Below are 24,448 nucleotides of genomic sequence, written 5' to 3'. Positions count from 1 at the left end.
CCCCCCCCCCCCCCCCCCCCCCCCCCCCCCCCCCCACTGGAGCCAAATCCCGTTTTGTACAATCTTTCTTGTGCTGACTATGCTCCCAGGGGGCGTAAGTGAAGCCAAGCCCCAGGAGGCTGTTAGGCAAGGCAGGAACTTGTATGACCTCAGGGACAGCCAGATAATCCCTGAATGTTGGCTTCTCAGAGCAGGAGCCTGGATTGAACACTGAACAAAGCAAGTTCTGCATGGAGTTGTAGAAAAATGTCAGACTCAGCATTTTTTTTTTAAAAGACTCATTTATTTAGCAATGAGGAGAGACCTCACTAGCCAGGGTTGGATGACCACTACTCCCTAGTTCCTTAACCCAACAAATTATAGACTTTTTCCTTCTTTTGAGACAGGGTGTAGCTCTGTTGCCCAGGCTGGAGTTCAGTGGCACCATCTCGGCTTGCTGCAGCCTTGACCCTCCTGGGCTCAAGCGATCCTCCCACCTCAGCCTCCTGAGTAGCTGGGACTACAGGTGCGTGCCACCATGCCCAGTCAATTTTTTTTTTTTTTTAGACGGGGTCTCACTATGTTGCTGTCTCAAACTCCTGGGCTCAAGCAATCCTCCTGCTTTGGCCTCCCAACGGACAGGAATTACAGGCGTGTCACTGTGCCTGGCTATACTTCAATACAGGATATAACCAATGTCTTGTCTCCTTCTAAGAGTCTGGGGCAAGAGTACAGGTGATTGCACTTCAGGTAGAGGAAAGATCTCATATTCACAGAGGAGGGGAGAGTAGATTTTGTTGGCATATAGTGGCAAATTTTATTAAGGCTCTTGGAAAAGTGCTGATGACATTGGGATTCAGTTTTTACCCAGTAAAATATTAAAAACTTATTTTGCTTAAGGCCATATCCTCTAATTACTGAAGGAGCTGGTTTTCTTTTTTTAAATCAGTCATAATAGCACTTATTGAAGGGCTTACTGTATAACAATTACTAATTAGGAGACTTTACAAGCATTTACAGTATTTTTATAGAAACCATATGAAGCAGGTACACTATTGGCCTCATTTTGCAAATGAGACAAAGGCATAGAGAGGTTAAATGCCCAAAGCCGCATGGCTAGTAAGTGGCTGAGCCTGGATATCACCCCAGAGTGCCCACATATCCAGCTACTCTGCTCTGCTGCCTGCAGGATCACAGTGCAGTGTCGCTCAGTGCAGCTGTGCATGAGCAAGGCAGCTGAGTGTGAAAAAAGGGGAAATGTAACCTAATTCTTCTATGATTGGGTGCACAAAGGGCTCCATAATCGTGGGGATTGATTACGACTGCCGGGAGAGGATGGTGTACTGGACAGATGTCGCTGGACGGACAATCAGCCGTGCCAGTCTGGAACTGGGAGCAGAGCCTGAGACGATCGTGAATTCAGGTCAGCAGCTTCACTCAGCAGAGTCTGCATTTCATTTGATTCTAGAGTCACTTGTCTACTTTATGCTGAAGTCTCCCGTCGATTTTTCTCTACTAGGGGAGGTTAAGTTTTAGGCAAATCATTTTATTGAGCTGTATAAGACTAGCCCCTCTGTAAGCAAACACCTTCATACATAAGGAATGAAATAGGTGATTCCTACTGTGAGCGATTCTCAAAAGAAAAGAACTCATGGTAAGAATTCGGGATGAGGCCTTAGATTATTCAGTCTGGCTCTGGCACTGTGGATGCTGGCTGTCATCAAACTGGTAGGTCTGGTCTAGAAGCTAGAGGTAGTAGAATATGTAACAAAAGTACTTGTTTCTCTATTAACCTGGTTCTTGGGGACTTAGAGCCACTTGGGCTTTGTTTTCCCCTGCTGACCCCCTGCCCACCCCACTCCTGGAGGGCTTCAGGTTTGCCCTCCATTTCCAGTCCTGACTTTGCTTTATTTCCAGGTCTGATAAGCCCTGAAGGACTTGCCATCGACCACATCCGCAGAACAATGTACTGGACGGACAGTGTCATGGATAAGATAGAGAGCGCCCTGCTGGATGGCTCTGAGCGCAAGGTCCTCTTCCACACAGATCTGGTGAATCCCCGCGCCATCGCTGTGGATCCAATCCGAGGGTCAGCTGGGCTTCCCTAATTCTCCTCTTACCTGTAGATCCTGATGTGAAGCCCTTGGGTTTTAAATAGTGTGAGGAAGGTCAGAACAAGTGTGTGTGAAAGCTCAAATGCATTCCTGTAACAAAGATTTACTGAGGATCTACTAGGCGTCAGGACTTGCTCTAGAAAAAGACAAGGTCTGTTATTTCATGGCCTTATATTCTATTAGGAGGACACAAGACTGTATAAACAGTATTAGTCTGTGATGTGATATGTAGAAAATTCAGATCGTGTTGTGAGAATTAGGGCTACTCTGAATCAAACGATCAGGCAAGGTCTCAGATGACACTTAAACTGGAAGTGAAGTGGGACTCCTCCAGCAGCACATTTAGAAACCAGGGTTGAAGCCCACGGTAGGGCTGACCTACATCAAGTGACATTAACCAAAGCTCAGGCAGCACCTCTGGCCTCAGTGTTGCTGTAGCAGAAATCAAGATAAACATTTTCCCTGTCTGTGATAATTGCTAAGGTCATCAAATGTGACATACAGGATTTGTTCAGTGTCTCAGTACTTGTTAGAACCACGGTGAATTTTTATATCTTGAGAAACTCTTGCCATGTTTAAGTGGAGTTTCTGTGAAATGAAATTCCCTGATGCCCTTCAAATCAATAAAGAAAACCTTCAGCTTTAATTTTCAGGTAAGCGCTTTTTGACTATGAAATACTTAGTGCAGAGCCTCAAAGGTGGTTTCAAACTTTGGGTTCTACACAAAGGAAAAGGTGTATCTCTATTCCAGTTGACTTAACAACATGAATTAATAGCCCTCTTAAAAACTCTTTCCATAGGCTTGCCTTTCTGACATTTGGAAGGTTTTTTTTTTTTTTTTTTTTTTTTTTTTTTTTAAAACAAGGTCTTGCTTTGTCACTGAGGCTGGAGTGCAGTGGCACAATCTCGGCTAACTGCAAACTCTGCCTCCTGAGTAACTGGGATTACAGGCATGTTGCCACCATGTCTAGCTAATTTTTGTATTTTTAGTCGAGACAGGGTTTTGCCATTTTGGTCTCCAACTCCTGACCCTGGGTGATCCACCCGCCTTGGGTTCCCAAAGTGGCTGGGATTACAGGCATGAGACACTGTGTCTGGCCCCTCATTCCTTCTTGGTACTTGACCTGAAAACTGGGGAGAGCTGCCATCCTGTAAGCAATGATACCTTGGCCATGTCTCTGGAGTCTGGGTAAAAAGCATACTTTTAAGCTGAAATCCACAACACAGCCAAGATGAAAGTAGAATTTTCTTATCCAGACAGCAAATAGAAATGCTAAAGGACTTAATTTTTAATGAAAAGAAAACCCACCTTGAACCAGGTTTCAATAAAACACATGTATTACATCTCCCTGAACTGCTTAACAGAATGGTTGTCAAGCCTTCCTGCATATTTCTCATTTGCTTTCTATAGATTTCACCTTGACAACTTTCTTCCTCTGGCAATCCCCAAATAATCTATACCAAATACCTGTGTGAGCTTATTTCAGATGTTTTTGATGATATTAAATCATTTTGGGGAGGAGACTGATCAGAAGGGATGAAGGAATGATATGCATGCTTTACCTTCTGGCCACCTCCACCTTAGCACAAAGTGGAAACTGCTTTCTGGCTTTTGCTCTCAGCTTCTCTCTGCTTCTCTCTGCTTCATCTATTGGGCATAAGGGATGAAATTCACAACAGGGGTGTAACCTATGGTTTCTTCTCTCTCTGAGGTTCTCTATAGCTCAACTGCTTTATTCAAAGCTTCTATAGCTTTTATAAAACAGTATTTTATAAAAAGTGCTTTCAACATTATTTCTGCTCTATAAACCTGTTTCCTTATAATAATCTATTTCCACTTAATAGGACCATATTATTTCCTAGTTAGTATCTGTTATGAATATCTTTCATTTTTAACATGGCATTTAAAAGGTAAAGTGCTTAATTTAAAAGGCTTCCATCCCTGGGTGCCAGGTACAGGACAACCGAGATTCCCCTTCAAGTACTAAATTGTATTTTTGGCAGAAAAAGAACAGTTTCCCTCTAAAATCCCTGGTCCACGTCTCTTCAAGTTCCACAGTTTACATCGAAGCCATTCCTAACAGCTGTCTTTGTTTCTATTCTAAACCCAAGATTCAATTCAAGATTTCAACAAACAGAGGGCTTTGAGGCAGTTGAGTCAAGGGGGGTATCTTGGAGGCAGGGATTCTGATAGTAGGATTCTGAGAGTAGTTTAGTAATGACTTCTTCCGCATAGTTACAATAATCAGAAAACCGTGTGACACAGGTAAAAGTGGAATATGGCTGTGTTGCCTCTAGAGCTGTGTAACAAATTGCCTAAACCCTCAGCAGTTTAAGACAACATTTAGTCTCACAGTTTCTGTGAGTCAGGAGTCTTCACTGAGCTCCTCAGGGATGGAGTCTCTCACAAGGCTGCAATCAGGTAATGGCCAAACTGCAGTGATCTCAAGGCTCAGCTTGGGGAAGACACTAGTCCAAGCATGCTCACATGGGTTGTAGGCAGGACTAATGTCTCTGGCCAACAGCCCTCAAGAACATCAGTTCCTTCGCACATGTTCCTCTTTATAGGGTAGGTTGCAACATGGCATCCAACTTCCCTCAAAGGGAGCGAGAGAGAGCACCTAAGGCAGAAACCAGTTTTTGAGACCTAATATTGGCCTATCACTTCTGCTATACTCTACTCACTAGAAGCAGCAAGATACTAAATAATGCAGCCCAAACTCAAAGGGATTGCTTAAGACTATAATACACGAGGAGATGGAGATCACTGCGGGCTGCTTAGATGCTGACTACCACAGGCTACATAGCTATTCTTTTACAATCTTGATTTTTAACTTACAGCAACTTGTACTGGACAGACTGGAATAGAGAAGCTCCTAAAATTGAAACATCATCTTTAGATGGAGAAAACAGAAGAATTCTGATCAATACAGACATTGGATTGCCCAATGGCTTAACCTTTGACCCTTTCTCTAAACTGCTCTGCTGGGCAGATGCAGGTAATACTACTGATGGAATGCAGATAACCCCTCATTATAGTGAGTGTGAGCACTAACAGACTGTACTACAAAATCAAATCCCATCACTTAGATCTTTTGGTTTAAACACATTTCTAACAGTACAGCACATAATCTCCTTTCTTTGTTCTGTAAACTTTTAAATACTATTAAATGAGTCTTAAAATGAACTTTCTGGGGTTTGGGTAGAGGGAAGGCTATATCAAGCTAATTTGTACTGCTTGCCTGACCATGAGTGCTTGGCATATTTTTAATGGTTAAAAGAAATATTAGCCACTGTTGAACTGACAAACTGAATTGAAGTTATTCTTCTGGTGCGGGGAGAGTGGGTCACTATAACTTACCTATAAACATCTGTTATAATGCTAAAGACATTCTTTGAAAAGTGTTGTAGCAGGGCGGCTTCCTTCAGTAATAGCATGGGTATCAGCAACCCAAATTTGTTTGCTTTCATCAGCACAATTGAAAAAATGCTGTGTGTCTAGCTCTATACTAAAGAATATGAAAAAGACTGTTCTTGAATTTGTAATCTAATAAAAGGGCCTATAATGCACATAGGTCACTTTTATAACCCAGTTGTTTAAAACAAGTTACATTTCTTAGGCCGGGCGCGGTGGCTCAAGCCTGTAATCCCAGCACTTTGGGAGGCCGAGACGGGCGGATCACGAGGTCAGGAGATCGAGACCATCCTGGCTAACACAGTGAAACCCCGTCTCTACTAAAAATACAAAAACTTAGCCGGGCAAGGTGGCAGGCGCCTGTAGTCCCAGCTACTCGGGAGGCTGAGGCAGGAGGATGGCGTAAACCCGGGAGGCGGAGCTTGCAGTGAGCTGAGATCCAGCCACTGCACTCCAGCCTGGGTGACAGAGCGAGACTCCATCTCAAAAAAAAATAAATAAATAACAAATAAAACAAGTTACATTTCTTAAAAGTATTTGAAATTTAAATCAGGGCTCCATGAGAAATGTGAAACTTGGAAATTCTTGGTTTAGTTATTATAAAAATTTTTAAGACTGATTCCTTTACACTGAAATATGTTACCATTTTAGTCACTTTTTTCCTCCTACCTAGAAAATATTTTTAAAATACTAAGGATTTTGGTTAAAAGGCTGCCTCCGTAATTATACACATGGCTTACAAAGGGCAAGTATTTACCCAGATGTTATAATTTATAAGCTAAGGCTTGAAATCACACAAATTATAAAAATAATTACGTCTAATGCCCTACTTAGGCAGAAACTTACCAGATTTCAGTAAATGCAATCCTGTCTTCCAAAAAAGGATTGAAAGTTTGAATCTCTACTAAAAACTGGAATGCTATCCAACAAACTGGAGATGAGTAATAGGACAGGTAATATTACAGTTGTTAATCTATGACTGCAATGGAAGTAAAATATCTTATTTCCCCGTTCTTCCATTGTTTTCTTGGAGAAGGAATCTGTCATTCATTTTTGGCAAAGCAACTTATTACTCCGTGGTGTAAAAGGACCTCATTTTCCCTCTTTGTTTTAAAAGGAACCAAAAAACTGGAGTGCACACTACCTGATGGAACTGGACGGCGTGTCATTCACAACAACCTCAAGTACCCCTTCAGCATCGTAAGCTATGCAGATCACTTCTACCACACAGACTGGAGGAGGTGAGCCCCACACATTCTGGACAAGCCTGAAAAGGCCAACTGTTCCAGAGGACACGCCACTTGTTTTACGAAAAGTCAGTACGTGACTTTACTCAGTAAGACCTCTGAGGCTTTTGTTTTGTCACCTCCTCATTGGCAGATAAGATCCTTCAAGGATGTTTCTTTTCATCCTTTCATGTTTTTGAAATCATCCTTTTACTTCACCCAGAAATTGAATGGTATTGATCATGTATAGCTTAAAAAGTAGCAAAGCTATTTGATAATGAACTATCTGAAAAGGAAGCATATTAATCTCAATACGTTCTTTAGAGAGTAAGACTACCCTTGATACCATGAACTATATTGAATATAGGGCTTAAGTTGGTTTTTGACTAACACTGTGGACATATTATCTGAGATAGCGAAAAATACTATTTAGACGAGCTCTCAAATGAGGAACTGTGGAACATTAAAGTCTAGGCTCTTTACCCCATGCCCTACAAATCTGATTTGATAGCTCATCATGTGATTGTAACATGCAGCTAGAGATGACCAAGAGATTTAGAGCAATGGTCCCTCAAACTTCAGTGTGGCTTTAGCATCAGCCCTTGGACAGAGAAAGCTGCCAGAAATTTTCCTCTATTGCAACTCACTTTTTGTAGCTAACTTCTTAATCTTGTAAATGACTCTCCCTGAATTCACTCTTCCTTTCTGTCACCAGAGATGGTGTTGTATCAGTAAATAAACATAGTGGCCAGTTTACTGATGAGTATCTCCCAGAACAACGATCTCACCTCTACGGGATAACTGCAGTCTACCCCTACTGCCCAACAGGTAAAAAATATGCTTTAGGATGCTCCTTTAAATTAGCAGGGTAGAGAAGGGGGGGATATATATGGTATTTGATTACCCCTGCTGCCTGTGACACTGCCACCATTGCTTTCTTCCTGCCCTGAGGGCCAGTCTTTACTACCTTAAATCTACCTAGTTTATACACAAAATGCAAAGACTTGCTGTTGCAACAATATACTCACCCACCACCCTCTCCCACCCCCGCTCTTCTCTCACAGGAAGAAAGTAAATACAGTAATGTAAAGGAAGACTTGGAGTTTACAATCAGAACCTGGACCCTGAAGAAGAGTGACTGCAAAGGCAAAGAAAGTAAAAAAGGAATTGGCCATTAGACGTTCCTGAACATACAAGATGAACATTATTTAGTGCAAAAAGACTTTTGTGAAAAGTTGATACCTCAATCTTTACTACTGTATTTTTAAAAATGAAGGTTATTGCAAGTTTAAAAAGGTAATAGAATTTTAACTGTTGCTTTAAAGCAACTTCTTGTAAACACTTATCATTAATATTTAAAAGGTCAAATTCATTCAACTAAGAGTTTAAGACTCTAAATGTGATTTTTGCTATGGATTCCTTCTGGCCAAGAAATTAAAGCACATGTGATCAATATAAAAATACAATCCTAAACCTTGACAGTTGGAGAAGCCAATGCAGAACTGATGGGAAAGGACCAATTATTTATAGTTTCCCAACAAAAGTTCTAAAATTTTTTACCTCTGCATCAGTGCATTTCTATTTATATCAAAAGGTGCTAAAATGATTCAGTTTGCATTTTCTGATCCTGTAGTGCCTCTATAGAAGTACCCACAGAAAGTATCACATTTATAAATACCAAAGATGTAACAGTTTTAAAATTTTCTAGATTACTCCAATAAAGTGTTTTAAGTTTTCTTATGACTTAAGGATCTATATTGTCTCTAGGACAAAGTTGGGGGTTGGCATATATGCCCTTAACCACAAAGGAGAAAGGTGATTTATGCAAACATACAGCACATAATAAAAATTCTACTTTCCTAAACTTTATTAAAGAAAAAAGCAATGGTGGTAAATCTCTAGAACATACCCAATTTTCTGGGCTTCCTCCCCCGAGAATGTGACATTTTGATTTCCAAACATGCCGGAAGTGTATGGTTCCCAATTGTACTAAGCAGGTGAGAAGCTGAAGTCCTAAAGTGTTCATCTTCCAACTTTTCCCAGTCTGTGGTCTGTCTTTGGATCAGCAATAATTGCCTGAACAGCTACTATGGCTTCATTGATTTTTGTCTGTAGCTCTCTGAGCTCTTCTATGTGCAGCAATCGCAGAATTTGAGCAGCTTCATTAAGAACTGCATCTGTTTTATGAGAAAAGAACACTGCTTCAATACATAATTTTTATATTTAAGGCCATTTACTTCCCCCCCCAAGTATTCAGTCTCTAAAATATAGTTTGAATTTAAAATCACTTACCTCCTGTATCAAAACCAAGAATATGTTTGTCTAAAGCAACAGGCAAGCCCTTTAAAAAAAAAAAAAAGACAAAATGAGAGTATTTATGCTTAAGAACAGCATCCTTTTCTCATCTGAAACTGAAAACCACCTAGCTATTCTGGTGTCTTAACTCTTTTAGCTGCATGGATAAGGGAACTAAGAATTTTGTTTATATTTGCCTTGTGATTAGCGAGTTTTCCCTATTTCAACCGGTTAGGGGATAAAAGTTAGCTTTAAATGTACCAAGAAGCTCTACAGCTCATCCAATCCTTTAGACCAGGCATACAAAACAATATATCCTTATTGCAGCAGTGCCTTGTCATTACTGCTGTGGAAGGCGAGTTGAGCGGGGCTGTTACTGTCTTATTTTGGTTAACTGTAAGCAACAGCATAAAGGGCAAAAATAGTACCTTATATTCCATTTCTGAGCACATTAATTTGTCTTTACGAATTGTACAAACCTATCTAAAATATGTATTTTTTCAGCCAGCATGGTGTTTACCAAGATTTAGGTATAATTTAACTTTCAAGAATTGACTTGAAAGTTACTTTGAAACAGTCTAGGAAAATGAAAAACTAAACCACTCAGCACCTATGGACATACTAAAGATGGTGACTATGATGATGCCATTCTGTGGTGCCAAACTTCACAGAAACAAATCTCTAAAATGAGGACAGGCAGTCTGTACTTCCTGCTGATTATATAGTATCATTGCCAAGAAAAACACACACTACCTATACTTTCAATGTTACAACCTGTTACTATTCAAATGCTTTAGTTGCTGCTCAATTCTTGCCTTATCTAGTAATGTAAATCTACCTAGGCTCTATCTGCTTTAAAACAGCTAACAGATTAACTGTGAAGAAACCAATGGGTATGAAAGCACAAGTGAACAAAATTAAAGAGCAGAATTATACTGAGTGGCTTTATATGTTCATCTAGTACCAGAGGCTCCATTTTTTTTCCTTTGTGTGCCAACAGGCCACCAAGCTACCCCTGAAAACTACCAGATGCCTCAAATACTAGTTATAAATGGCTACAAGTACACTAAACTATAAGAACTCCACTAAATTGTTATAGGTTGGTATCTTTTGAGATGACACCAAAATTAAAATGTGGAGCATTAAAAATAAAACTAAATTTTACTTTACAAACAAGAGCAAAGAGATTTGGCTAAGCCTTACGCCGCTTTCCAAAGCAGACATAGTTTTGTTGAATGAATGAATGAATGAATGACTTTATTACGCCACAACAATTTACTGTCTGTTCTATAATGTGGTGAAATAAGCTGATCTTTAATCCAACTTCCAGTGGCCCGATTCATATATAATGAGCTAATAAGAACTTTTAAAAGAAAATTATGTCTTTCAGAGATGCTGCCCTGGCATTAGTAACCTTTTAACACTGCTGGGCCTGCCTAAAGGGGCTGGAGGACAAAAGACATTGGGAGATGGGGGAGGGGTGCAGGGAGGACAAACAACATAGTTGTGCCCAAGGCATTCACTACAACTACAATCACTGCTGCAGGAGGGAGGTGTTATCAGATGCTGCTGCTGACCTGAGGACAGTCTCTCTACCGCTGCACAGCCAATGAAACTTTAGGCATATAGGGATTTCTGATATAATATAAAAATATTCCATATTTTCTCTTGAACGGGAAGGTAGTCATGGTATATAGCTTTCTCAGCCTACAAGGTAGGACTGAAAGATACCATTTCACTCTCCTGTACCTTGAACCTTACACTCCAACAGAACCCCCTGTCCCTTCACTTGGGCAGATTGACAAGCTCATGCAGACATCCACACATGGACCCTTCTCCCCACCTACCATAAGAGCACAGGCTCTCACATCAGACTGCCTGAGCTCAATCACTTACCAACTAGGTGACCTTAGCCAAATTACTTTCTCATGTTTTATGCCAGGAAATTGAATAAAACAATTTACTCTGAAGAAATAAAAGGATAGAATTTATATGGAAAAACAAAAGTAATTTGTAATGAGGTGTGTTCCTTCTTCTCCAGCATGAGTCAAAATAATCCAGTAAGTTTCATAAGGGTAAATCCTTTTAATTAAACTTCAACAGGCCACAGACATAATTTGTGGACTGTGAATGAGCTACTTGTAGCGTTTTTAAGATACAAAGTGAGAGGAACTTCAGTGAAGTTTGATTTTTCACTCAAAAAGGACCCCCTAGGCACTGAATACATTCAATTTGCTTTAGGAAGCACTGAAGTAAGCTATCCTTTAAGTTGTTCCAATGTAGAATGGATATCTTAAACAGATACATGCAAAGTTTAAATCATGGCAATACCAGAAGAAATGTTCATTAACAACTTATTTAGGATTTACAGAAACATACCTCTTTTGTTTGATTTGCCTTAGCAACTGCATCCTGTGTCAGGCGCTCCTGAACCAAAATTCGAATTGCCTAAGAAACCCAAAAATATTTTCACTTTTTATAGGCTGTGTGCCTGTCATCCTTTACTTCTATGAGCCCAGAGAATAAGGATGCTAAGTTTCATGAAGTTAGAATTACCTAAGTTTATTAATAAACTCTCCAATAAATTAAAAATTAAAAAAAAATCAACCACTAATATAATGTAACCTTTCACGCTTCTAGTATTTTAATAATGTCGAGTGGTGCCTGCAACAATTAAAACCATTTTTTGAATAGGTAATTCACGTGCCTGGTAAAAAACAACTTTAAATACAGCAAGATACATGGTAAAAAGTAGGTCTCCTTCCTACCCCTGAGCCTTGCGATCCCCTACAGATTCCTTACCCTCGCTAAAAGTGTGAAATGACAAGCATGCTTAGCACAAATACACATTTTTGGCACAAAGGGTAGCAAATCATACATACTGTCTTACACTTTGCTTTTATCACTTCACTCTAGTAAAATATTTTCATACCTTTCAAAGGACACCATTGGTGGTTTTCATCACCAAGGCACTTCATTATGGTAGGCATGCATGCAAGCATCCATACACACTTAAAAATCAAATTTTAAAAAAATGGAATTTTAATTAGGGAGATGACAATTACAACTCAAAAATCAGTGTGAAAACTTAAACTATAATTTTTAAATAAAAAACCAAATGTTATCTTTGAAAAAGAGAATTCAAACAATGTTTAACAGTGATTGCAGACGTTATTAAATAGTCTGGGGCCAGTTAATATACTGATTCTTGTACTTAGCAAATGTACTAAGATGTTTTCTATATTATGTTACTGTTTCAGTGCCTCTTAAAATAACTCAAAAGGGACAAATGTGCAGCTAGGACTAGAATTTTACAGCATTTTATTGTAGTTGATTTATACTTTATCCCCTTGGGCTTTGAAGTCTAACAAAAGCACCCCAAATAAGCTATGCATTGTCTGACTCTCCTCTCACTTTATGATTAAAACTGACATGATCACTATAGAACAGTTCCAAGGCAATTTACATAATTGTCAGAATAAAGAACAAGCCTTTGAAATAGCTAAATTTCACTAAAAACATTTTTGTCTTTTGGCATGCAATCTGGATTGAGAAAATCCAAGTTAACATTCAGATTCAGTATAGAAAATTGTAATAACTTAGGAATACAATAGTCTTGTTAAAACTGACATTTAATACATAAAAATGTAAAAAGCATGGTAAGTTATGGCTTAATCTCTTGGGTAGAGTGAAATGTAATTATTCAACTTATCACAAAGTAGTTTACATGCACAAGGTCTAGTTAAAAGCTTTTAATCTCTTGTAAAATCAGTAATAATTTCTAAAATAATTTCCAAGTTTGGTATCTTAAGTACCACTCCCTTGATCCACACCACTGTACTTTCACGATTACTAGGAATAAATCTTCTGAAGTTTATGATTTCTCTCAGAAACAAGAGACCTCTTTCAGATTACTGGGATCCCTGAAGTATAGTTATGAACTGAGTGGCCTATCTAGCACTGGGGACAGAAAGATTCATTTCTCAAAGAGATTTTGGGGTTATATATTTTTGACCAAATTCACCATTACTCATTTGGCATTTTCTACCATCTTAACAAATGTGGACCATGAATCATTAAAAAGACTAACTAAACAGAAGTAGGATAATATGGGAAAAACAATGGACCACAGCGTTACAGCTTAAAATCCTGGCTCTGTCATTTTTTGTGTTATCTTAGACATTGAGTCTCAGTTTCTTCATATGATATACATTTTTAAAAAGATATTAGCAGCTGTCTCTAGGATTGCTGGCAGGATTGAATGAGAACATCTTTGCAAAGGATTTAGCATAGTGCAGGCAGAAAACAGACAATCCAAAACCATGAAATCTGCTTTATGTCTCATATTCTTCTGTGTATTTTAGTCATTCAACCATAATTTTAATATCAAGAATTAATATTTAGAAAACACATTTTTCTATGTGCACAGTTTCTGTCAAGAATCAAGAACATGAAGCTGACCTTAAGCATTACCAGGTAATCATCATGACGCTGAATCTGAAGCAGGTTAGCCAAAGCCATCACACCAGCCTTAAAATCAGGATTATTTACTATAAAAGATTAAAAACAAACAAAAACTTACAACTCTGCAAACATATAATTAAGACGTATTTGTGAACATACAAAAACAGTTTTAACTTTTCGGTAACAACAAATCTCTTAGTTTTTAAAACTGCTACTCACAAGAGAAAAAACAAAGCCCTGTAGACTATCAACAATTAAATTGGTAGGATAAAACGGTTTTCCTATTACTATATGAGACGGTCCCCAACTTAGGATGGTTAGACTTGTAATTTTTTGACCTTACAATGAGTTCAGTGGGATGTAACCCTAGTGCAAGATGAGGAAAATCTGAACTTACAGTGGTTCCAGCTACAATTTTTCAACTTTACAATGGGTCTTTTGGGGTATTAAATGCATTTTTGACTTACGGTATTTTCGACTTTGCAACATGATCTCATCCTAAGTCAAGAAGTATCTGTATTTTATCAGCCAAACTGAATAATCCAATAAATGAGTAATTTAACTCACATTGTATTTGTCCTGTAACTTTTTCTGCAAGGCTAAATTATGCAGCATTTTTAATTAACATTTATTCCCAAGGCCATTAATTTTAGTACATAGATCCCCTCAATGGATAGTTTTCCCAAAACCTTCTCTCTAAGCAGCGGCTCTGGAGTGTCCAAGAGGCTCACTCATTCAAAAGGGTTACCTCTTAAATTATAGGTCACAATGAATAAGGCAGTGAACGAATATTTTACATATCCTAATTTAGGTAATTAGATTCTTCATACTTTTTTTTTTTTTTTGAGACGGAGTCTCGCTCTGTCGCCCAGGCTAGAGTGGAGTAGCGCAATCTCCGCTCACTGCAAGCTCCGCCTCCCGGGTTTACGCCATTCTCCTGCCTCAGCCTCCCATGTAGCTGGGACTACAGGCGCCCGCCACCTCGCCCGGCTAATTTTTTGTATTTTTAGTAGAGACGGGGTTTCACTGTGTTAGCCAGGATGGTCTCGATCTCCTGACCTCGTGATCCGCCCGTCTCGGCCTCCCAAAGTGCTAGGATTACAGGCTTGAGCCACCGTGCCCGACCAGATTCTTCATACTTTTAAAAAGGGAAATTACTAAAAGACATCCGGGACTTAAAACAATGGAAAATTTTACCACTTGTCTCATAGTCATTGGATTAAAAGAAATTTATACATTCAAAAAGGCAAACAATGACCCCCATGATTATACAAATCAAAACTCCAAATTACTAGAAGCAAATCAAATTAACATTCAGATATTCAAATGCAAGGGGAAGGAGAAAGCACATTATAAAAACATTATAGAGAATAAAATGTCAACATAAATGCTGTCTGCATGGATCCTTCTTAATTTACTAAAACCAGGTAAACGTGGACTTCATTCTTCAAAGTAAAAAACATTTAAGAAACCAAAAATGTTGATGTTCAATGTTATGCATTTATATACTCACCATCCAAATTGATCAACGGTTCTGCATTTTTAGTTGCATTGTCAGCAGTTTTTGAATTATCAGGTACTAAATCCTTGTATTTTTCAGCTATAAAAATAGGCAAAAATATAACTTGTAGAACTGCAACTCAAGGTAAAATGACTACTGCTATTTACCAAATTTAACTGAGCCAAACTGATTACAGGTTGAGTATCCCTTATTGGAAAGGCCAATAATTTCCAATTTTTATTTTTTTCAGACTTTGGATTATCTGCATACATAAAATGGGTTATCCTGGGGATAGGACCAAAGTCTAAACACAAAATTCATTTTTATGTTCAATGTGCAACCTATACACATAGCCTGAAGGTAATTTCATACAATATTTTTAATAATTTTTTGCATGAAACAAAGTTTGTGTTAAGTGCTTATGTGTGGAAATTTCTACTTGTGTCCTCATGTCGGTGCTCAAAAAGTTTTAGATTTTGGAGCATTTAGGATTTCAGATTTTCGGATTAGGGATGCTTAACCTGTATAAGTATAAAACAACTCATTCAATCAAACTTAATTTTTGCTATAGAAAATGTAAAAAGACAATGTAACTATCTTTGTGATTAAGCTAAAGCAATTACTGGACTATGTGACACAAATATCTTTTCATTAACATTCCTAAAGGCAATCATTTCAAACATGTAAATTTTAGGAAGGTAAAAATCTGCTTTTACAGCTTCCTCTGAAATCTGGGGTAGAAGAATGGGAGAAGGGTTAAGTATAGGTTATGTAAGATTAAATACAAACTCATTAAAAAGTACGCTTCCCCCCATCTTCTTTTGAATGCTGTATATAAAATCCAAAAACCTTGCTTTCCAAAAACAAATACATCAAATACACCATCATATACAAACCTCCAACTTATTTCATGGAAACTTGATATTCAGAATTCCAAAGGTAGATTTTATTATTTTCATTTGAAAAATACTTAAAAGGAATTCAAAACTAACACTTATTAATAATTCACTAAACTTAATGTTCAAAATGGCATCTTAGGCTATAGAGTGCTTACGTGATCTGTTAATGAAACGAGGAAAAAATAAAAGCATAAAATTTAAGTGAGAGTTAAAAAGGCTTCCACTGGCCAAATCTGGAGCAGTATATAAACAGCAAAGTACGTGATGACAGAAAGGATTATAATCCATTGAGTAAAATAAGAATCTATGTATCTACACTGATTTAAACAAACAAGTAAATTAGAGATGGGAAAACTTACAAGAGAAAGCCAACAAATAAATGTAGAAAAAAATGATGAAATTAGAAAAACACCTCTTTGTCGATGATCAACATAATAAATGATGCAGGCAAGAATCATCATATGGTTACTAAAACTAGTGGGGGAAATTTGAGGAGCAAAAACATAATTGATATAGTCTCAAAGTACCTCCCCACAAGATATATTTATTACAAAGAGGAAAAAAGAGGAAAACAGTAACTTTACACTGGAGAAACCGTAACCCAGTGATCAAAGCAACATAACTATTAAAGGCACGTATCACTACCACATATCTCCTAATATGATGCACTAAAAAGAACACATCACTTCTGTATTATTCCTAACAAAAGTATAAACCCCAGATCTAATGAGGAAACATCATATAAATCCAAATGAGGGACACTCTACAAAATAAATGTCAGGGTCATGAAGCACAAATAAAGATAGGAACTGTTCCAGATTTTAATATACTAAGAGAGATGTAAAAACCAAATGCAGTGCATAATCCAGGATTGTTCTGGGTTGTTTTTTTCTGTTGAGAGAATTGGGGGTTTGGTAAAACGTGAACAAATAATAGTAGTATATCAAAGATAGCTTCCTGATTTTGATCACTGTACTGTGGTTATATAAGACAAAGTTGTTTTTAGGAAATGTGTTTTAAAGTGTTTAAGAGTAAAAAGGAATCATCTACAACTTACTATCAAATGGTTTAGAAAAAAATGATGTGTGTGTATCTGTGTAGACAGAAGGATGAAGCAAATGAGGTAAAATGTTACATTTGTGGACTTGAGGTATATGAAAATCTTTGTACTATTTTGTAATTTTTCTACACATCTGAAATTATATATTTAAAAAATTTCAGTTATTAATCATGTTGACAAGCTACCAGAAGGCTTCAAAAAGTAGTAGAGCACAAACAATAAAAACTCACAATGGTTTCAGCAAATTTTAAAATAAGTAACTTGAAAGTCAAGGAGGCAACATATCAATGTAAAACCACAAAAGAACATCAGCGCCTCCTACTGATTGGAGACAGTATTATATGACCAATTTTCATGTCTGTTTTTGCAATTCTGAATTTTAATAAATGAAACTTGTTTTCTAGCTTAGACTTTTAATACACTTTTGATACCATTCACCTTCAACTATATGTTGACTGCCTTTTTCAATATTGAAAAATTTACATTTCACACACAAGCTTCTTTTATTCACTAAAAGAACATGCTATTACTGAGAAATACATGTACTTAAGTCAACTGTAGGTATACATGACCATATGCATCTACCATTGAAGGTTAACAGGTTATAAAAATGGAACAAATAGAATAAAACATAATCTCAGATGTAAGAATTTGGGAATAACTGAAAAACACTTTTGATAAGCTACAAATTGGCTCATATACAGTTCCTACCAATCCAGAGCAGGGTAGATAAAAAGACCTTGTTTAACGCCCTAAAATGTATACTACACTAAAGCCACAAGGCTTATGAATACATGTATTTTCCAAAATAAGAAAAACAAGTTTTTTTTAATGGAAAACTTGTTACTAAATGGAAAAGTAAATGAAGTCTCAAATTGAGCTTTCCTTAAGATTTTTGCCATAAGGCTTCTGAAATTTAAGTATGAGGCACCAACAAAAAACTGGCTGACGCTCCAAATCAGTGTATGTAAACGTTCACATATATTGCATTTGCCACATAATTACTGAAATTGATAAGCACTTGTTGTGTGCAAGAAACTATGTCAGGTACTGTGACAGACACAATATTGACCTGTACCCCCCAAGATGTCCATGTCCCTATCCAGAACCTGTGTATGTGTTACCTTACATGGCAAGATTTGCAAATATGATAAAATTAAGAATCTTGAGATGGGGGATTATCCTGGATTATCCAGGTAGGCTCAGGAGGATCAGAGTCAGAGACAAAGTTATGAAAATGGAAGCAGAGTCAGATAGAGACTGGAAAATGCTATGCTGCTAGACTTGAAGATGGAAGAAGAGGCCAGAGTCAAGGAATTCGGGCAGCCTCTAGAAGGTAAAAAAGCAAAGAAACAGATTCCCCCGAGAGCCTCCAAAAGGAACCCACCTTGCTGACAACTTGACATGAACCAAGTGGGACTAATGTTAGCCTTCTCATTCTAAAATAATAAATTGTGTTTTTAGTCACTGAATTTGTAGTAATTTGCTACAGCATCAATTGGAAGCTAACAGAGGTACCATGCAGGAATCAAAGCTGAATATCAGCTTACAAATTACTGGGACGAATAAGACATAGAAGCAAAATGGAAAGTGGTTAATGACTTAAAAGGTATAGAGTTAACAACTATGGAAGTTCAGAGGGAAATTATACTGCTGCTAAGACATACGACAGCATATGAGAGGGATCTTAAAAAGATGGGTAGGATTTAGATGTGTAGAGATAGAATGAAACGGTATATTAGCCAAGTGGTAAGTTTGAACAAAGAAACGGAAGGGGAAAAGGGATATAAACAGGAAACAGTATTCTAATTTAGCTGGGATATCAAGATGTGAATACTGGCTGGATATCAGTCATCAATAACTACCAGGCTAAGGAGCTTAAAATTCTTTTTATAGAAAATGGGAAATTAGTGTTTATGAATATGTATGATGTTTATTAATACGAATAAGTAACTAGAACTGTTCTTTGGAAACAAGGAGCAAGTGGCATCCTAAAATAGATTTACGTTTCAGAAAGTTAGCTTGGTTGGCTATGCAGTTAAGAACAGAAGGTGACACTAATGGGAGATATTACAATACTCCTGGCAGAAAGTGACAAGAGCCAGAATTAGGATTATGCCATTGGAAATGAAGATACAACAAACATAAGAAAAGGTCAGTGTAGGCGGGATGAAAGGAAAGGGATAAGCCAAGATATAAAAAGGCTTCCAAAGTAAATAATTAAGAGGACTATAACTAACCGAAAAACACAAAATGCAGAGGATGCAGATAAGATAATCAAATCTTGCATTCAGATGCTGGCAGGCCTTTCAAAATGAAATGGTCTAAAATGAAATGGTCTAATAAGAGAAAAGGCAAGTGTAAAGAAAAATTGTTTTTACTACAGGTACTAATATTCAGAAGCTTCCAACCATAGAAGTATCTATGATAAGACAGTAAACATAAGTAACATATTCTGGCCTATACAGTATTAATGTATATTGGCATTAGACATGTTTCAGACTTTTGAGAAATTACCTGCTGCAACAATGCTTCAAAGTCCCATCAATTCTGGGACACTAACAACAATTTAATTTGAAAGGCTAAGGTGCAGACCATATTATCAAAGTAGTGTTACTCTGTGAGAAGACAATTAGCCTTCTCCAGAGGGCACCATTTCCAGATTCTAAAAGAAATATATAAACACCAATGAAAGACAATACAAGTGCTTTTAACTTGTGACAAGAATGATCCAAAGGTAAAATAGTATTAGACAAAACAAACTGCTAAGTTCCCTACATTTTCACACTCCCTTTCCCATCCTTCCTCTCTCTTTAAAAGACACATTCCCCACAAAACGTACCATTATCTCCATATTCAAGTCTAACAGCTAAACCAAGAAGCCAGTCAATAGCTTCTTGTCGATCTTGAATCTTGAAAGGACAGTTAACATCTCTGAGATACTGTGAGGGAGAAGAAAAAAAAAAATCACCAGTTTCAATATTACCATAAAGTCACAGAAAAAAGAATGGGAGAGTTGAAAGAGACCTTTAGTTTGGATCCCTAACAATTTTTAAATAACATTTATATTACTACATTTTGATGCAATTATATAACCCAACAGAAGGGAACATTTAAGTGTACCATCTTAAAAAGAAAAAAAATAGAATACGAGAACTTCCTCATTTTATAGATGAGAAAGCTGAGGCCTAGAGATTGACACTTGCCAAGGGTTACAGAACTTACACCCGGGACTAGAATCAAAGCTTTCTGATTCCTAGTCTCAATATACATACAGCAATTAACTAAAAAAGATAACTTTAAAAAGGATATGCAATAAATCATTATCTAAATCTTAACTTTCATATTATGGAAATGCCACTCAAAAGAGTAGCCATGTAACATACATGTAGGGTGTAACCAAGTAATTTAAATAAATGTCAGAAGCTGTATATTCAAATAAATGTTGCATATAATAGTATTATAGGCAACATCAATTATATGTAATACAACATTGCAATGGCACAATCTTGGCTCACTGCAACCTCTGCCTCACGGGTTCAAATGATTCTCCTGGCTCAGCCTCCTGAGCAGCTGGGATTACACACATGCGCCACCACGCCTGGGTAATTTTGTGTTTTTAGTAGAGACGGGGTTTCGCCATGTTGGCCAGGCTGGTCTCGAACTTCTGACCTCAGGTGATCCACCCGTCTTGGCTTCCCAAACTGCTGGGATTATAGGCATGAGCCACCATGCCCAGCCTGGAAAATTTTTTATGTTCTCTAAATACCTTTCTACATGTAGAATTCTGTATTGTCTTGTACACATGAATAGACCATAAAATGTAATTTAAACAAACATAAAATCCTAAAAATATATTTCGAAGTTTTAAGAAGTTTATTGAAAATTTTTAAAATATCTCCTAAGAGCAAAGGAATACAGTAGTATTAATAGTAGCAGTATAGAGGCTTGGTAGTAATAAGCTTATGACACTTGCTATGCGCCAGGGACTTCTGTGAACAGTTACTCATTAAAAACAAAGCCACATTTGTGAGATAGGTACCATTGTTACCCTCACTTATTGGTGAGAAAATTGAGACACGGAAAGGTCAACAACACTGATGTAATTTATACAATCCCTAATTTATAAAATCACTGATTCCACGAAGAAAGTACCTAATCACACTGCTCTAGCAAATGAAAAACAGCCTTTTTCAAGAAAAATATCTCACTCATCAAATAGATAAAAATGTTTAATGTAAGTAATGACACTGTAAATGGATTTTTATTCTGAGAATTCTTTTTTATGCAAAAGTGTTACTAAAACGAAATCAATGGGAAAATGATTTAGGAACAAAAATATGATATACCAGAGATCTTTTAAGGACTATTTCTCTAGTATACAACAAGGGATATCTGTTTACATTAAATATAAGCATAAACATGACAGTCTTAGTTTTCAAGCATGTCAATGATATCTTTTTTTGAGACAAGGTGTCACTCTGTCACCCAGGCTGGAGCACAGTGGTGGAGCGCCTCGGCCTCCCGATTAGCTAACATTACAAGTGTGTGCCAGCACACCCAGTTAACTTTCTATTTTCCTGTAGAGACAGGGTTTCGTCAGGTTGCCCAGGCTGGTGTCAGAACTCCTGGGCTCCAGTGATCTGCCACCTCAGCCTCCCAAAGTGCTGGAATTATAGGTGTTAGCCACCACACCTGGCCAATGTCTTCTTTTAATATAAGAAATAGCACTGTATTATTGCTACGTTTTCAGTTTGACAAAAATTCTGATTTAGGCCATAAAGGGAAAGTGAAATATTTACATCATTATTTATTTAAGAAACTTCATGTTTCTAGAGAAAACTATTTCTATCTAATAATGAAAGCCTGGTAGGAAGACATAAAATGATTTGCTCTAAAAGCAAAAGATGCATCTAACAAAAAAGTGAAATCCCTGAAATCCAGCTTTCCTAACACTGATCATCATCACTTTTATCTTAAAAGAAGAAAGTAATTTTACACTCATCTTCATATGATTTTCAGACAAGGTCTCTGTACTTTTACTTTACTTCCTAATTCATTACCTTTTCAAAGAACTTGGGCCAGTCACTGCTGTGGATGTTTCTTAAATTACCTCTGTCTTCAATCTTGTAGTGTCTGATTTTCTGGTCTTCAAGCCAAACAATGAAGTTTCTAAATTCTGTTTCATCTGCAATAAAAAACATCACATAAAATAACTAGAAGCACTATATAAAATACCTCCTTCTCAGGTATATGTTCAGATATATGTTCTTGTGGAATTTTCTTAACCTCAAAATACTAAATTAATTAAACCAAAAGAGGGAGTTGAAAGTACAGACTCTGGAGTTGAAAGTACAGATTAACAATGATCTGTTCAAATCCTGGCCTGAATTCAAATTCTGGGTCCAGATACTTACTGGTTGTGTGAACTTGGGATAATCACCCACATTTTCTGTGCCTCAGATTCTTCAGCTACAAAATGAGGCTGCTAACAGAACTTACCTATAGAATTATGAAGATTAAAAGAAGTTGTTTTATTTAAGAAGTTTCTTAAATAAAATAAATACGGATAAAAACAGTGCCTGGCACATAGTTTTGCTATTTAAGTGTTAAATATTAATATTCCAGTTCCTTTGCAGAGAGAAAGGGGAGACAGGGCAAGGTTAAATTTATAGCAAAGTAATAAAGTAAAATAAATAACAAAAGTAAAAGAAATTAAATGACAAAAACCCGTGACTACTGTTGTCATGTAATGTTAACTGCACATTAAATGCATACATTGTTTTGTTTAATCCTCCCCATACCTCTTTTGAGGTAGGTAATATCCCGTTTTACAGAAAAGAACATTGAGACTCAAAGATTCCAATTCAGAACAAGGCTCTATTTTCATCGTTACTTTGTTAAAGTAGAAAAACAACAGATTATAATTTGATATGCTTCTACAAGAGATCAACAAAACACTGACATCCTGCTTAGATATTATTTTCAATTTGTGAGTCAAATTCAAGCTTCCATTATAAGGTCTTGAGAATTATACAATGGTCTGAGTATCACAAGTTATACTTGATCACTTTCAAACTTACCAATCTATCACAGGCCAGAACTATACAAAGGAAATGAGTAGTGGTGGGCAGTAGTTTTGTTACAGTGAGTAGCAACGTTATTACTTTTTAAAATTCTAATGCTGTAAAATCCCAAATACCTTTGTATTTACAATTCAACCTTCCCATTCATCTGCTATTAACTTTTTTTTGCAAAACCACACAACACAACTAGCCCGTTACTACACGCGCTTACCCTCCCACTGTGATCGGTCCTGACTTCATTGTGTACTGTCTCAAACTGCTCAGTGGGTTCTGACTGCTTCCAACCCCTCGCACCCCTCGACCCTTTAGCTGCTGGCAGGCAGTGAGCTAGTCTTCAAGTTAGCACCTTCCTCAGCATCCAGCACCGCGCTGGCCCATAATTAGCAGGTGCTCAAGGTATCGCCTAATTACCCAGGGAACCGTGGAGTTGAATAGTGAGTGAGAAAGACGAATGCTCTTCCTTTTATGTGCTGAGAAGCTAGTTACATGGTGTTTGGAGTTAAGCAAGTGCAGAAAGTAACATGCTGAGACAGGAGTAGGTGAGAGGGCTTTGAAGCCGGGAAGGGGCGGCGAAGAGCCGAGGTGCGTGGCGACCCAGAGGAGAGGGGCCCGAAGGCCGGCGGCGGAAACCAGGCCGCCGAGGGTCCCGACGGGGAGGTGGGGTGGGGGCACTGAGGCTGGGACCGCCGCCCAGGTCAGGGACACCCGGCCGGCCCAAGGCCGTCGCCTCACCTTTGCAGTTGAAGCCGGCGGGGTTGTGGTAGTCGAGAGCCGTCAACTTGCGTCGGAACATGGTCCCCGCTTCTCCCTCTGGTCCCCCGGGCCTCGGCCGGGAGAGAAGAAGCGAGGTGGAGCGGGCGGCGCAGGCACCGGCGACGCGGCGAGAGGGCGGGTTGGCGCTTGGACGCTACGAAATGACGGCGGCCTCCGCCAATCGTAGCTTAAAAGCGGTGGCCGCCGGCAAATGCCCACCAATCGAGGCTCCGATTGGGGAGGCGGGGCCACGTCGGCGCACGACGTCGCTCAAATAAACTTTATTGTCAGCTTCCTGGTTGTACACTAGGCAGAAAACCACTGGGAAGCCACTTTCCTTTCTTTCTTGCTATGGCATGCAGAGAATAGTATATGTAGGCTTTTAGTATTCGCTGTACCTCCCGTTGGATTACAGAATTACTGTTTAGTGTTTTGAGTGCATTCATTCATTTATTACTCCTCCTACATAATAGGTGCTCTTCTAATACAAAGACGACAAAGCAAAGTCCCTGTAGTAAGATGCTTTCAGACTAGTTGGGAGTGATCCACAGGTACACATACAACTGTTAATACGATGCGATCGTTCCAGATATCCTCAGCCAGAGTGAAATCTGAAGCCGAGATCGTCCCTCACTCCCCTTCACCCTCGGTCACAG

The 24,448-nt window shown here is 38.1% G+C and overlaps 2 protein-coding genes across 3 annotated transcripts in view; one reads left to right on the top strand and one right to left on the bottom strand.

The window, feature by feature from the left end:
• The window catches only part of NID2 (nidogen 2), a 66,164-nt gene extending 55,959 nt beyond the window's left edge, over nt 1-10,205 (top strand). For both annotated transcript variants that reach the window (XM_025392916.1, XM_025392915.1), the window contains 6 exons: nt 1,273-1,402; nt 1,897-2,068; nt 4,935-5,092; nt 6,626-6,749; nt 7,450-7,562; nt 7,799-10,205. In XM_025392916.1, the coding sequence (XP_025248701.1) occupies nt 1,273-1,402; nt 1,897-2,068; nt 4,935-5,092; nt 6,626-6,749; nt 7,450-7,562; nt 7,799-7,809 (708 nt within the window). In that variant the 3' untranslated portion in view covers nt 7,810-10,205. The remainder of the gene's footprint in view (nt 1-1,272; nt 1,403-1,896; nt 2,069-4,934; nt 5,093-6,625; nt 6,750-7,449; nt 7,563-7,798) is intronic.
• Nucleotides 8,580-24,025, bottom strand: RTRAF (RNA transcription, translation and transport factor). Its single transcript, XM_025392917.1, has 8 exons — nt 23,772-24,025; nt 22,017-22,141; nt 19,796-19,895; nt 15,007-15,093; nt 13,491-13,579; nt 11,409-11,477; nt 9,027-9,075; nt 8,580-8,911 (listed from the first exon to the last, which is right to left on the bottom strand). The coding sequence occupies exons 1-8, from the start codon at nt 23,830-23,832 to the stop codon at nt 8,757-8,759; spliced, it is 735 nt and encodes a 244-aa protein (XP_025248702.1). The 5' UTR covers nt 23,833-24,025; the 3' UTR covers nt 8,580-8,756.
• Between the last annotated feature and the right edge of the window lie 423 nt (nt 24,026-24,448).

Source organism: Theropithecus gelada, chromosome 7b (genome assembly GCF_003255815.1).
Source record: "Theropithecus gelada isolate Dixy chromosome 7b, Tgel_1.0, whole genome shotgun sequence".
Taxonomy (NCBI): Eukaryota; Metazoa; Chordata; class Mammalia; order Primates; family Cercopithecidae; genus Theropithecus; species Theropithecus gelada.
Note: the sequence above shows the minus strand (reverse complement) of the source record. Positions and strands in the feature narration are given on the sequence as shown.